This window comes from Hyla sarda, chromosome 8, assembly GCF_029499605.1.
Source record: "Hyla sarda isolate aHylSar1 chromosome 8, aHylSar1.hap1, whole genome shotgun sequence".
In the NCBI taxonomy this organism is placed as follows: Eukaryota; Metazoa; Chordata; class Amphibia; order Anura; family Hylidae; genus Hyla; species Hyla sarda.
The window spans coordinates 225,501,766-225,515,378 of NC_079196.1; the positions used below are offsets into that span (position 1 = coordinate 225,501,766).

Genomic DNA, 13,613 nt, shown 5'->3' on the forward strand with positions numbered 1-13,613 from the left:
GCTGTATAGTGTATGATGCGACTGTATAGTGTATGATGCGGCTGTATAGTGGATGATGCGGCTGTATAGTGGATGATGCGGCTGTATAGTGTATGATGCGGCTGTATAGTGGATGATGCGGCTGTATAGTGGATGATGCGGCTGTATAGTGGATGATGCGGCTGTATAGTGGATGATGCGGCTGTATAGTGGATGATGCGGCTGTATAGTGGATGATGCGGCTGTATAGTGGATGATGCGGCTGTATAGTGGATGATGCGGCTGTATAGTGGATGATGCGGCTGTATAGTGGATGATGCGGCTGTATAGTGGATGATGCGGCTGTATAGTGGATGATGCGGCTGTATAGTGGATGATGCGGCTGTATAGTGGATGATGCGGCTGTATAGTGGATGATGCGGCTGTATAGTGGATGATGCGGCTGTATAGTGGATGATGTGAATGTATAGTGGATGATGCGGCTGTATAGTGTATGATGCGGCTGTATAGTGTATGATGCGACTGTATAGTGGATGATGCGGCTGTATAGTGTATGATGCGGCTGTATAGTGGATGATGCGGCTGTATAGTGGATGATGCGGCTGTATAGTGGATGATGCGGCTGTATAGTGGATGATGCGGCTGTATAGTGGATGATGCGGCTGTATAGTGGATGATGCGGCTGTATAGTGGATGATGCGGCTGTATAGTGGATGATGCGGCTGTATAGTGGATGATGCGGCTGTATAGTGGATGATGCGGCTGTATAGTGGATGATGCGACTGTATAGTGGATGATGCGACTGTATAGTGGATGATGCGACTGTATAGTGTATGATGCGGCTGTATAGTGGATGATGCGGCTGTATAGTGGATGATGCGGCTGTATAGTGGATGATGCGGCTGTATAGTGGATGATGCGGCTGTATAGTGGATGATGCGGCTGTATAGTGGATGATGCGGCTGTATAGTGGATGATGCGGCTGTATAGTGTATGATGCGGCTGTATAGTGGATGATGCGGCTGTATAGTGGATGATGCGGCTGTATAGTGGATGATGCGGCTGTATAGTGGATGATGCGGCTGTATAGTGGATGATGCGGCTGTATAGTGGATGATGCGGCTGTATAGTGGATGATGCGGCTGTATAGTGGATGATGCGGCTGTATAGTGGATGATGCGGCTGTATAGTGGATGATGCGGCTGTATAGTGGATGATGCGGCTGTATAGTGGATGATGCGACTGTATAGTGGATGATGCGGCTGTATAGTGGATGATGCGGCTGTATAGTGGATGATGCGGCTGTATAGTGGATGATGCGGCTGTATAGTGGATGATGCGGCTGTATAGTGTATGATGCGACTGTATAGTGGATGATGCGGCTGTATAGTGGATGATGCGGCTGTATAGTGGATGATGCGGCTGTATAGTGGATGATGCGGCTGTATAGTGGATGATGCGGCTGTATAGTGGATGATGCGGCTGTATAGTGGATGATGCGGCTGTATAGTGGATGATGCGGCTGTATAGTGGATGATGCGGCTGTATAGTGGATGATGCGGCTGTATAGTGGATGATGCGGCTGTACAGTGTATGATGCGGCTGTACAGTGTATGATGCGGCTGTACAGTGTATGATGCGGCTGTATAGTGGATGATGCGACTGTATAGTGGATGATGCGGCTGTATAGTGGATGATGCGGCTGTATAGTGGATGATGCGGCTGTATAGTGGATGATGCGGCTGTATAGTGGATGATGCGGCTGTATAGTGGATGATGCGGCTGTATAGTGGATGATGCGGCTGTATAGTGGATGATGCGGCTGTATAGTGGATGATGCGGCTGTATAGTGGATGATGCGGCTGTATAGTGGATGATGCGGCTGTATAGTGGATGATGCGGCTGTATAGTGGATGATGCGGCTGTATAGTGGATGATGCGGCTGTATAGTGGATGATGCGGCTGTATAGTGGATGATGCGGCTGTATAGTGGATGATGCGGCTGTATAGTGGATGATGCGGCTGTATAGTGGATGATGCGGCTGTATAGTGGATGATGCGGCTGTATAGTGGATGATGCGGCTGTATAGTGGATGATGCGGCTGTATAGTGGATGATGCGGCTGTATAGTGGATGATGCGGCTGTATAGTGGATGATGCGGCTGTATAGTGGATGATGCGGCTGTATAGTGGATGATGCGGCTGTATAGTGGATGATGCGGCTGTATAGTGGATGATGCGGCTGTATAGTGGATGATGCGGCTGTATAGTGGATGATGCGGCTGTATAGTGGATGATGCGGCTGTTTAGTGGATGATGCGGCTGTATAGTGGATGATGCGGCTGTATAGTGGATGATGCGGCTGTATAGTGGATGATGCGGCTGTATAGTGGATGATGCGGCTGTATAGTGGATGATGCGACTGTATAGTGTATGATGCGGCTGTATAGTGGATGATGCGGCTGTATAGTGGATGATGCGGCTGTATAGTGTATGATGCGGCTGTATAGTGTATGATGCGGCTGTATAGTGGATGATGCGGCTGTATAGTGGATGATGCGGCTGTATAGTGGATGATGCGGCTGTATAGTGGATGATGCGGCTGTATAGTGTATGATGCGGCTGTATAGTGTATGATGCGGCTGTATAGTGTATGATGCGGCTGTATAGTGGATGATGCGGCTGTATAGTGGATGATGCGGCTGTATAGTGGATGATGCGGCTGTATAGTGGATGATGCGGCTGTATAGTGGATGATGCGGCTGTATAGTGGATGATGCGGCTGTATAGTGGATGATGCGGCTGTATAGTGGATGATGTGAATGTATAGTGGATGATGCGACTGTATAGTGGATGATGCGGCTGTATAGTGGATGATGCGACTGTATAGTGGATGATGCGGCTGTATAGTGTATGATGCGGCTGTATAGTGGATGATGCGGCTGTATAGTGGATGATGCGGCTGTATAGTGGATGATGCGGCTGTATAGTGGATGATGCGGCTGTATAGTGGATGATGCGGCTGTATAGTGGATGATGCGGCTGTATAGTGGATGATGCGGCTGTATAGTGGATGATGCGGCTGTATAGTGGATGATGCGGCTGTATAGTGTATGATGCGGCTGTATAGTGGATGATGCGGCTGTATAGTGGATGATGCGGCTGTATAGTGGATGATGCGGCTGTATAGTGGATGATGCGGCTGTATAGTGGATGATGCGGCTGTATAGTGGATGATGCGGCTGTATAGTGGATGATGCGACTGTATAGTGGATGATGCGACTGTATAGTGGATGATGCGACTGTATAGTGTATGATGCGGCTGTATAGTGGATGATGCGGCTGTATAGTGGATGATGCGGCTGTATAGTGGATGATGCGGCTGTATAGTGTATGATGCGGCTGTATAGTGGATGATGCGGCTGTATAGTGGATGATGCGGCTGTATAGTGGATGATGCGGCTGTATAGTGTATGATGTGGCTGTATAGTGGATGATGTGGCTGTATAGTGGATGATGCGGCTGTATAGTGTATGATGCGGCTGTATAGTGGATGATGCGGCTGTATAGTGGATGATGCGGCTGTATAGTGGATGATGCGGCTGTATAGTGGATGATGCGGCTGTATAGTGGATGATGCGGCTGTATAGTGGATGATGCGGCTGTATAGTGGATGATGCGGCTGTATAGTGGATGATGCGGCTGTATAGTGGATGATGCGGCTGTATAGTGGATGATGCGGCTGTATAGTGGATGATGCGGCTGTATAGTGGATGATGCGGCTGTATAGTGGATGATGCGGCTGTATAGTGGATGATGCGGCTGTATAGTGTATGATGCGGCTGTATAGTGTATGATGCGACTGTATAGTGGATGATGCGGCTGTATAGTGGATGATGCGGCTGTATAGTGGATGATGCGGCTGTATAGTGGATGATGCGGCTGTATAGTGGATGATGCGGCTGTATAGTGGATGATGCGGCTGTATAGTGGATGATGCGGCTGTATAGTGGATGATGCGGCTGTATAGTGGATGATGCGGCTGTATAGTGGATGATGCGGCTGTATAGTGGATGATGCGGCTGTATAGTGGATGATGCGGCTGTACAGTGTATGATGCGGCTGTACAGTGTATGATGCGGCTGTACAGTGTATGATGCGGCTGTACAGTGGATGATGCGACTGTATAGTGGATGATGCGGCTGTATAGTGGATGATGCGGCTGTATAGTGGATGATGCGGCTGTATAGTGGATGATGCGGCTGTATAGTGGATGATGCGGCTGTATAGTGGATGATGCGGCTGTATAGTGGATGATGCGGCTGTATAGTGGATGATGCGGCTGTATAGTGGATGATGCGGCTGTATAGTGGATGATGCGGCTGTATAGTGGATGATGCGGCTGTATAGTGGATGATGCGGCTGTATAGTGGATGATGCGGCTGTATAGTGTATGATGTGACTGTATAGTGGATGATGCGGCTGTATAGTGGATGATGCGGCTGTATAGTGGATGATGCGACTGTATAGTGTATGATGTGACTGTATAGTGTATGATGAGGCTGTATAGTGGATGATGCGGCTGTATAGTGGATGATGCGGCTGTATAGTGTATGATGTGGCTGTATAGTGTATGATGCGACTGTATAGTGTATGATGTGGCTGTATAGTGTATGATGAGGCTGTATAGTGGATGATGCGGCTGTATAGTGGATGATGCGGCTGTATAGTGGATGATGCGGCTGTATAGTGTATGATGCGGCTGTATAGTGTATGATGTGGCTGTATAGTGTATGATGTGGCTGTATAGTGTATGATGAGGCTGTATAGTGGATGATGCGGCTGTATAGTGTATGATGCGGCTGTATAGTGGATGATGCGGCTGTATAGTGTATGATGCGGCTGTATAGTGTATGATGCGGCTGTATAGTGTATGATGTGACTGTATAGTGGATGATGCGGCTGTATAGTGGATGATGCGGCTGTATAGTGGATGATGCGGCTGTATAGTGGATGATGCGGCTGTATAGTGTATGATGCGGCTGTATAGTGGATGATGCGGCTGTATAGTGTATGATGCGGCTGTATAGTGTATGATGTGACTGTATAGTGTATGATGCGGCTGTATAGTGTATGATGCGACTGTATAGTGTATGATGCGGCTGTATAGTGTATGATGCGGCTGTATAGTGGATGTATATGGGGATGGAGTGACGGGTCACCGGTCCGGAACAAGGATTAGTGATGTCACAGTACAGATGTTGTGATGTCATCTGCTCGATTAACAGAACCTGTGTGGTTATAGCTGACTCTGCTGGGCTACATCAGTCTATCTATTTATCTATCAATTTATCTATCTCATATCTATCTATGTATCTATCTATCTCATATCTATCTATCTATCAATCTCATATCTATCTATCTATCTCATATCTATCTATCTATCAATCTCATATCTATCTATCTCATTTCTATCTATTTCATATCTATCTATCTCATATCTATCTATCTCATATCTATATATTTCATATCTATCTATCTATCTCACATCTATCTATCTATCTCACATCTATCTATCTATCTCATATCTATCTATCTCATATCTATCTATCTCATTTCTATCTATTTCATATCTATCTATCTCATATCTATCTATCTCATATCTATCTATCTCATATCTATCTCATATCTATCTATCTATCTCATATCTATCTATCTCATATCTATCTATCTATCTCATTTCTATCTATTTCATATCTATCTATCTCATATCTATCTATCTATCTATCTCATATCTATCTATCTCATATCTATCATATCGATCTATCTCATATCTATCTATCTATCTCATATCTATCTATCTCATATCTCTCATATCTATCTATCTCATATCTATCTATCTCATATCTATCTATCTCATATCTATCTATCTATCTCACATCTATCTATCTATCTCACATCTATCTATCTATCTCATATCTATCTATCTATCTATCTATCTCATTTCTATCTATTTCATATCTATCTATCTCATATCTATCTATCTCATATCTATCTCATATCTATCTATCTCATATCTATCTATCTCATATCTATCTTATATCTATCTATCTATCTCATATCTATCTATCTCATATCTATCTATCTATCTCATTTCTATCTATTTCATATCTATCTATCTCATATCTATCTATCTATCTCATATCTATCTATCTATCTCATTTCTATCTATTTCATATCTATCTATCTCATATCTATCTATCTATCTCATATCTATCTATCTCATATCTATCTATCTCATATCTATCTGTCTCATATCTATCTATCTCATATCTCTGATATCTATCTATCTCATATCTATCTATCTATCTATCTATCTCATATCTATCTATCTCATATCTATCTATCTCATATCTATATATTTCATATCTATCTATCTATCTCACATCTATCTATCTATCTCACATCTATCTATCTATCTCATATCTATCTATCTCATATCTATCTATCTCATATCTATCTATCTATCTATCTATCTCATTTCTATCTATTTCATATCTATCTATCTCATATCTATCTATCTCATATCTATCTCATATCTATCTATCTCATATCTATCTTATATCTATCTATCTATCTATCTCATATCTATCTATCTCATATCTATCTATCTCATATCTATCTATCTATCTCATTTCTATCTATTTCATATCTATCTATCTCATATCTATCTATCTATCTCATATCTATCTATCTCATTTCTATCTATTTCATATCTATCTATCTCATATCTATCTATCTCATATCTATCTATCTCATATCTCTCATATCTATCTATCTCATATCTATCTATCTCATATCTATCTATCTCATTTCTATCTATTTCATATCTATCTATCTCATATCTCTCATATCTATCTATCTATCTCATATCTATCTATCTATTTCATATCTATCTCATATCTATCTATCTCATTTCTATCTATTTCATATCTATCTATCTCATATCTATCTATCTCATATCTATCTATCTCATATCTATCTATCTCATATCCATCTATCTGTCCTGTATATACTCATGGGCTCCGATCAGTATCAGGCCCCTCTACCACACCCCATGTATAATGTCTTTGTGGCCCTCGGCCCCCTGTGGCCCCTGTATATGGCGGTGGCTCTCCTCCCTCTATACTGAGCTCTTCTTTCCTTACAGACTCGTCTCCTCCATCCAAGCTGTCTTGGCCTCCACCGCCGGATACATAGTGGCCTCGTCCTGTAGATACGATGTCATCGAGGACCGGTAAGTGTCACCAGCCGGGAACATGTGGCGGGTGCCGGGGGGGGTGGGTGTGGAGGGTGCCGGCTGTCAGAGAACGGCGCTGCTCATAGGCCGCCCAGGAGCCAGGGAACATAAGGAGCCATTAATTATGTATATAATCTGATGTACCCTGCGGAGGAGAGGCGTGCGCTCACAAAGTCACAGCTCTGTGTCTGGGGAAGCATGGTGTCACCGAGCCGGCAGCGCGCTCTCATTGTGTGACACTGGCGCCTGATCCGCCGCAGCCACAGATATAGCAGAGCTGAGTCACCAGCGCGACGCCAGAAACTGACGAGATACGGGGAGGGGGGGGGCGACCAGCTGACAGCGATACACGGACCCTCTGAGGGGCGACTACTGTGGCCATTAACAATATTTTGGGGTACGGTATGCAGCACCCGAATCCTACTTTCACGAAACTACAACTCCCAGCATGCCCGGACAGCCAACGGCTGTCCGGGCATGCTGGGAGTTGTAGTTTCGCAACAGCCGGCCTCCAGTGCTCTACACCCTACATAACCTCAGTCGAGGTCATTCCTCTGCGCCATTCCAATCTCTACAAAAAACACACCTATGGAATGACGTAACGTCACCGAGAGTTGTTCCGAAATTTTTTTCAGAGGGGGGGGGGGGGGGGGTCCAAATCTGTCCATTTGCCACCCAGGCGTCGATACTATGATGTTCTAAACTTAACAAACCTGCCCCAAGCCGCGCTGTCCCAGACTATTGTGCGCTGTCCCAGACTATTGTCAGCCCCCACTTTCCTCTCCTACTGTGGCGTTACGAACGGGATTGGCTCCATTGCAGCACATAGGGCGCCACCTGGTGTCAGGACCTGCACCCAACCAATAAAATAAAAAAAATAATGATAGGAGAATTTGCTAAAATGTTATTACTTCTGCATAACCAGAGAAAATCTTTTTTTTTTTGTATTTTTTTTTTTTTTTTCGGAATACGCAGTCAGGTGAAGAGGGCGCCACCTGGTGTTGGAACCAGCACCCAGCTGGAAAAAAAAAAAAACTTAAATGTGAAAATTTGCTAAAATTTTATTTTATCCAGCATTTTTTTTTTTGGGATGTGCATTAAGACCGATAGCAGGCGACTGTAGAGGGTGCCACCTGGTGTCAGAACCTGCGTCTAGCTGGAAAAAAAATAGGTTTGAAAATAAGCAAAAACGTGTTTTTTTTTTAATTTTTTTTTCATTTTTTTTTTTCAGAATTTGTATAGCATATTCTCAAGCCAAAAAAATTAGGTTAGCAAATTTACTAAAATGTTATTTATTTCTTTTTTCATATATGTTTTTTTTAAATTTTTTTGTTTTTCGGAATTCCCAATGAGAACGACACCAAGTGACATTTTTTTAGCATATTCTCAAACCCAAAAAATTAGGTTTGAGAATTTTATTTTTATTATTTTATTTTATTTTTTTTTCAGAATTCCCAGTAAGAACGACACCAAGTGAAATTTTTATAGCATATTCTCAAGCCCAAAAAATTAGGTTTGCAAATTTACTAAAATTTTATTTATTTATTTTGTCATATATGTTTTTTGGGTTTTTTCCAGAATTCCCAATAAGACTGACACCAAGTGAAATTTTTTAGCATATTCTCGAACACAAAAAATTAGGTTTGCAAATTTGCTAAAAATTTTTTTATTTATTTTTTCATATTTCTTTTCTTTTTTTCTTTTCTTTCGGAATTCCCAGTAAGAACGACACTAAGCGAATTTTTTTTTAGCATATTCTCAAACCCGAACAATTATTTTATTTGCATTATTATAATATTATTATATTTGCAATACCAGCGAGGAATTCTTTTTTGTATAACTTTTCGGAATTTGAAGTAGGAACATATAACTGTAGAGGTCAGCGCAAAATTTAGCAGATTCACTGATAGTAAAATATACAGAGCGAGTGACCCCCTTAAACTGGACGTATCCTGTTAAACGGCTATACAGCGTCCATTGGAGACGTAATGGTTAACCATAGGTCACATGGCTCAAGGTTAACTCCTCCTGCCCTGTAATCTGCGTTATTTGTAAGAATTAATGAGTTTAAAAGAGATTACTACCCTCCCCAACCTCAACCTATCCCCCCCCCCTACGTAGTCCAGCCCTGGCAGATGGAGATTAAGTCAGACTATGGGAAGGGGGATTAACCCGTCCGGACATCTGTCTAATTGGCGCAGTTATTTGGGTGTCACCTCACGTAGTCACTTCATACAGGAGGAGGAGTCACAGGACCGAGACTGAGGGGTGGATGAGAGCACTGCCTGAGGTGGGAAGGGTGCGATAGTCTGCAGATAATAAATTATTTATAATCACCTCTATCTTCCGTAGACATTGGTTGGCTGCCACCTACACACGCTTTGCCGTCCCATACTTCATATACGACATCTATGCCATGTACCTCTGCTACTGGCACAAGCACAAGTTGAAGGGTCACCCAGGAGGCTGGGCACTCACCAAGGCCTACCTGCGTAAGGAGTTTCTGATGGTCCTGCACCATGTCTTCATGGTGGCCGTCTGCTTCCCTGTGTCTGTGGTGAGTAGTAGTTACAGCCCAATACTATATACATATTATCAATAAATAAAGATATATATATATATATATATATATATATATACACTATAATACTGACCCCTATATACAAAAATATAACTACTATACTACTGACCCCTATATACAAAAATATAACTACTATACTACTGCTCCTATATACAAGAATATAACTACTATACTACTGCTCCTATATACAAGAATATAACTACTATAATACTGCTCCTATATACAAGAATATAACTACTTTAATACTGCTCCTATATACAAGAATATAACTACTATAATACTGCCACTATATACAAGAATATAACTACTATAATACTGTCTCCTATATACAAGAATATAACTACTATAATACTGTCTCCTATATACAAGAATATAACTACTATAAAACTGCTCCTATATACAAGAATATAACTACTATAATACTGCTCCTATATACAAGAATATAACTACTATAATACTGCTCCTATATACAAGAATATAACTGCTATAATACTGCTCCTATATACAAGAATAAAACTACTATAATACTGCCTCCTATATACAAGAATACAACTACTATAATACTGCCTCCTATATACAAGAATACAACTACTATAATACTGCTCCTATATACAAGAATATAACTACTATAATACTGCTCCTATATACAAGAATATTACTACTATAATACTGTTCCTATATACAAGAATACAACTACTATAATACTGCTCCTATATACAAGAATACAACTACTATAATACTGCCTCCTATATACAAGAATATAACTACTATAATACTGCTCCTATATACAAGAATATAACTACTATAATACTGCCTCCTATATACAAGAATATAACTACTATAATACTGCTCCTATATACAAGAATATAACTACTATAATACTGCTCCTATATACAAGAATATAACTACTATAATACTGCCTCCTATATACAAGAATATAACTACTATAATACTGCCTCCTATATACAAGAATATAACTACTATAATACTGTTCCTATATACAAGAATATAACTACTATAATATTGCCTCCTATATACAAGAATATAACTACTATAATACTGCTCCTATATACAAGAATATAACTACTATAATACTGCTCCTATATACAAGAATATATCTACTATAATACTGCTCCTATATACAAGAATATAACTACTATAATACTGCCTCCTATATACAAGAATATAACTACTATAATACTGCTCCTATATACAAGAATATAACTACTATAATACTGCCCCTATATACAAGAATATATCTACTATAATACTGCCTCCTATATACAAGAATATAACTACTATAATACTGCCTCCTATATACAAGAATATAACTACTATAATACTGCTCCTATATACAAGAATATAACTACTATAATACTGCTCCTATATACAGGTATATAACTACTATAATACTGCTCCTATATACAGGTATATAACTACTATAATACTGCTCCTATATACAAGAATATAACTACTATAATACTGCTCCTATATACAAGAATATAACTACTATAATACTGCCTCCTATATACAATAATATAACTACTATAATACTGCTCCTATATACAATAATATAACTACTATAATACTGCTCCTATATACAATAATATAACTACTATAATACTGCCTCCTATATACAAGAATATAACTACTATAATACTGCCTCCTATATACAAGAATATAACTACTATAATACTGCTCCTATATACAAGAATATAACTACTATAATACTGCTCCTATATACAAGAATATAACTACTATAATACTGCTCCTATATACAAGAATATAACTACTATAATACTGCCTCCTATATACAAGAATATAACTACTATAATACTGCTCCTATATACAAGAATATAACTACTATAATACTGCTCCTATATACAAGAATATAATACTATAATACTGCTCCTATATACAAGAATATATCTACTATAATACTGCTCCTATATACAAGAATATAACTACTATAATACTGCTCCTATATACAAGAATATAATACTATAATACTGCTCCTATATACAAGAATATAACTACTATAATACTGCTCCTATATACAAGAATATAACTACTATAATACTGTTGTATATAGACTTTATGATGTAACTTAAGCTTTTCCTCTATTTCAGCTGTGGAGAGAAGGGAAGGGGGGACTTCTTTTTGGGGTGCATGCTGATGGCGGAGCTCAGTACCCCATTTGTTTGTCTGGGGAAAGTCCTCATCCAGGTGAGTACAGTACAGGGTGTTGGATGGCGCCATATGACAAGAGGGCTGTATACTTTGCAGCCTGTCCCCCTATATCAGTGGTCTCAAACTGTGGCCCTCCTGATGTTGCAAAACTTCAACTCCCAGCATGCCCGGACAGCCAACGGCTGTCCGGGCATGCTGGGAGTTGAAGTTTTGCAAAAGGGAAGCCTTGATTTACCTTTCATGATCAGTGTGGAAGCCTTGATTTACCTTTCATGATTGTCTGGAAGAGGCAGACAAGTGTTTGGCTGTCCAGACATGCTGGGAGTTGAAGTTTTGCAACATCTGGAGGGCCACAGTTTGAGACGACTGCCCTATTTGGTTGATAAGTGACCTGATCTCTGTTAACCCCTTCCCACCCCCCCTTTCTCTCTCCGCCATCTTGCAGTATAAGAAGCAGGACACCCTTCTGCACCGGGTCAATGGCGTCATCATGCTTGTGACTTTTTTCTGCTGCCGCCTCCTGCTCTTCCCCTACATGTACTGGGTCTACGGGCAGCGGGTCGGACTGCCCCTCTACAGGGTCCCCTTCAACCTCTCCCCGGAGTACAACATTGGCGCGGCCATCCTCATGGCGCCTCAGGTCTACTGGTTTTACCTAATCTGCCGAAGAGCTTACAGTCTGTTCCAGCAGTCTAGGATGAGCCAGCGACCCGGCAATGGACATGGCCCCCCAGCCAAAGACCAAGACTGCTCGCAGTGACCCCCCCCCACCACCACCCCCCCATAGATGCTCCCACCCGACTGGCTCCAGAAAAGCTCATCCCCCGATTCCGTGTGTGACCGCTGCGGCATAATAGACTGTGCCTTGCTGGATGCATATAGGGCACGGTGTCACCCACTGCTGTAGGGGGGTCACAGGAGGTCTCTAGGGCGCTCTAGAGAGGAGAGGGTTAAATTAGGAAGACATCTTGACCCCTCTCTGAAGGATCCCACCCACAGCGTGACAGTATTAACGGATTCTGCTACACATTTACCCTCTGCAGTACTCCTGGCGGCCACCGGTGTCGCTGTCACTCCCCCACAACCGTGCAATATACTCAGTGTCCATCAGGGGTCAGTGTTATTGTGCAGTTACACGGCATGTTAGACGTTTCTGTGTCATCCGACGCACATGGAACCCATATACGTCCCCCTTTAAGGCGCATCCTGTAGTACCAACAGTGACCACTTGGGGGGAGGGGCGGGATGGGGGTATAAGCTTTGTGTTATGAAAAAACCCCAATGATGGGGGGGAATATTATGCTCCAGTAACGCACAACAAAAAACTGGCTGAACTATCAAAAAAAACGCGCTCCCTACCGCCCCCCATCTGTAGTTGTGTGGGTGAGGGGGTCAATGCTTTCCGCATCCCTCCCTGTAGATATATGGGAGAGTACTGGGCAGCAGCATGTTAGGGGTTAAGTCTAACTGCCCGCAACAATTAGGGAATGGCTGCATTGAAATAATAAGCTAAAAAAAAAAAAAATACCAAAAAAAAAAAAAAAAATGACAAAAAAAAAATTA

General features: G+C 41.5%; 1 protein-coding gene across 3 annotated transcripts in view; it reads left to right on the forward strand.

Annotated features, from left to right (window-relative positions):
• Positions 1–13,597, forward strand: part of TLCD3B (TLC domain containing 3B) — a 64,050-nt gene extending 50,453 nt beyond the window's left edge. For 2 of the 3 annotated variants that reach the window (XM_056534243.1, XM_056534242.1), the window contains exons 2-5: positions 7,190–7,276; positions 9,632–9,836; positions 11,990–12,086; positions 12,496–13,597. In XM_056534243.1, the coding sequence (XP_056390218.1) occupies positions 7,190–7,276; positions 9,632–9,836; positions 11,990–12,086; positions 12,496–12,500 (394 nt within the window). In that variant the 3' untranslated portion in view covers positions 12,501–13,597. Of the gene's footprint in view, positions 1–7,189; positions 7,277–9,631; positions 9,844–11,989; positions 12,087–12,495 lie in introns of all 3 variants that reach the window. The other variant, XM_056534244.1, reaches the window with a different exon arrangement.
• The last annotated feature ends 16 nt before the right edge of the window (positions 13,598–13,613 follow it).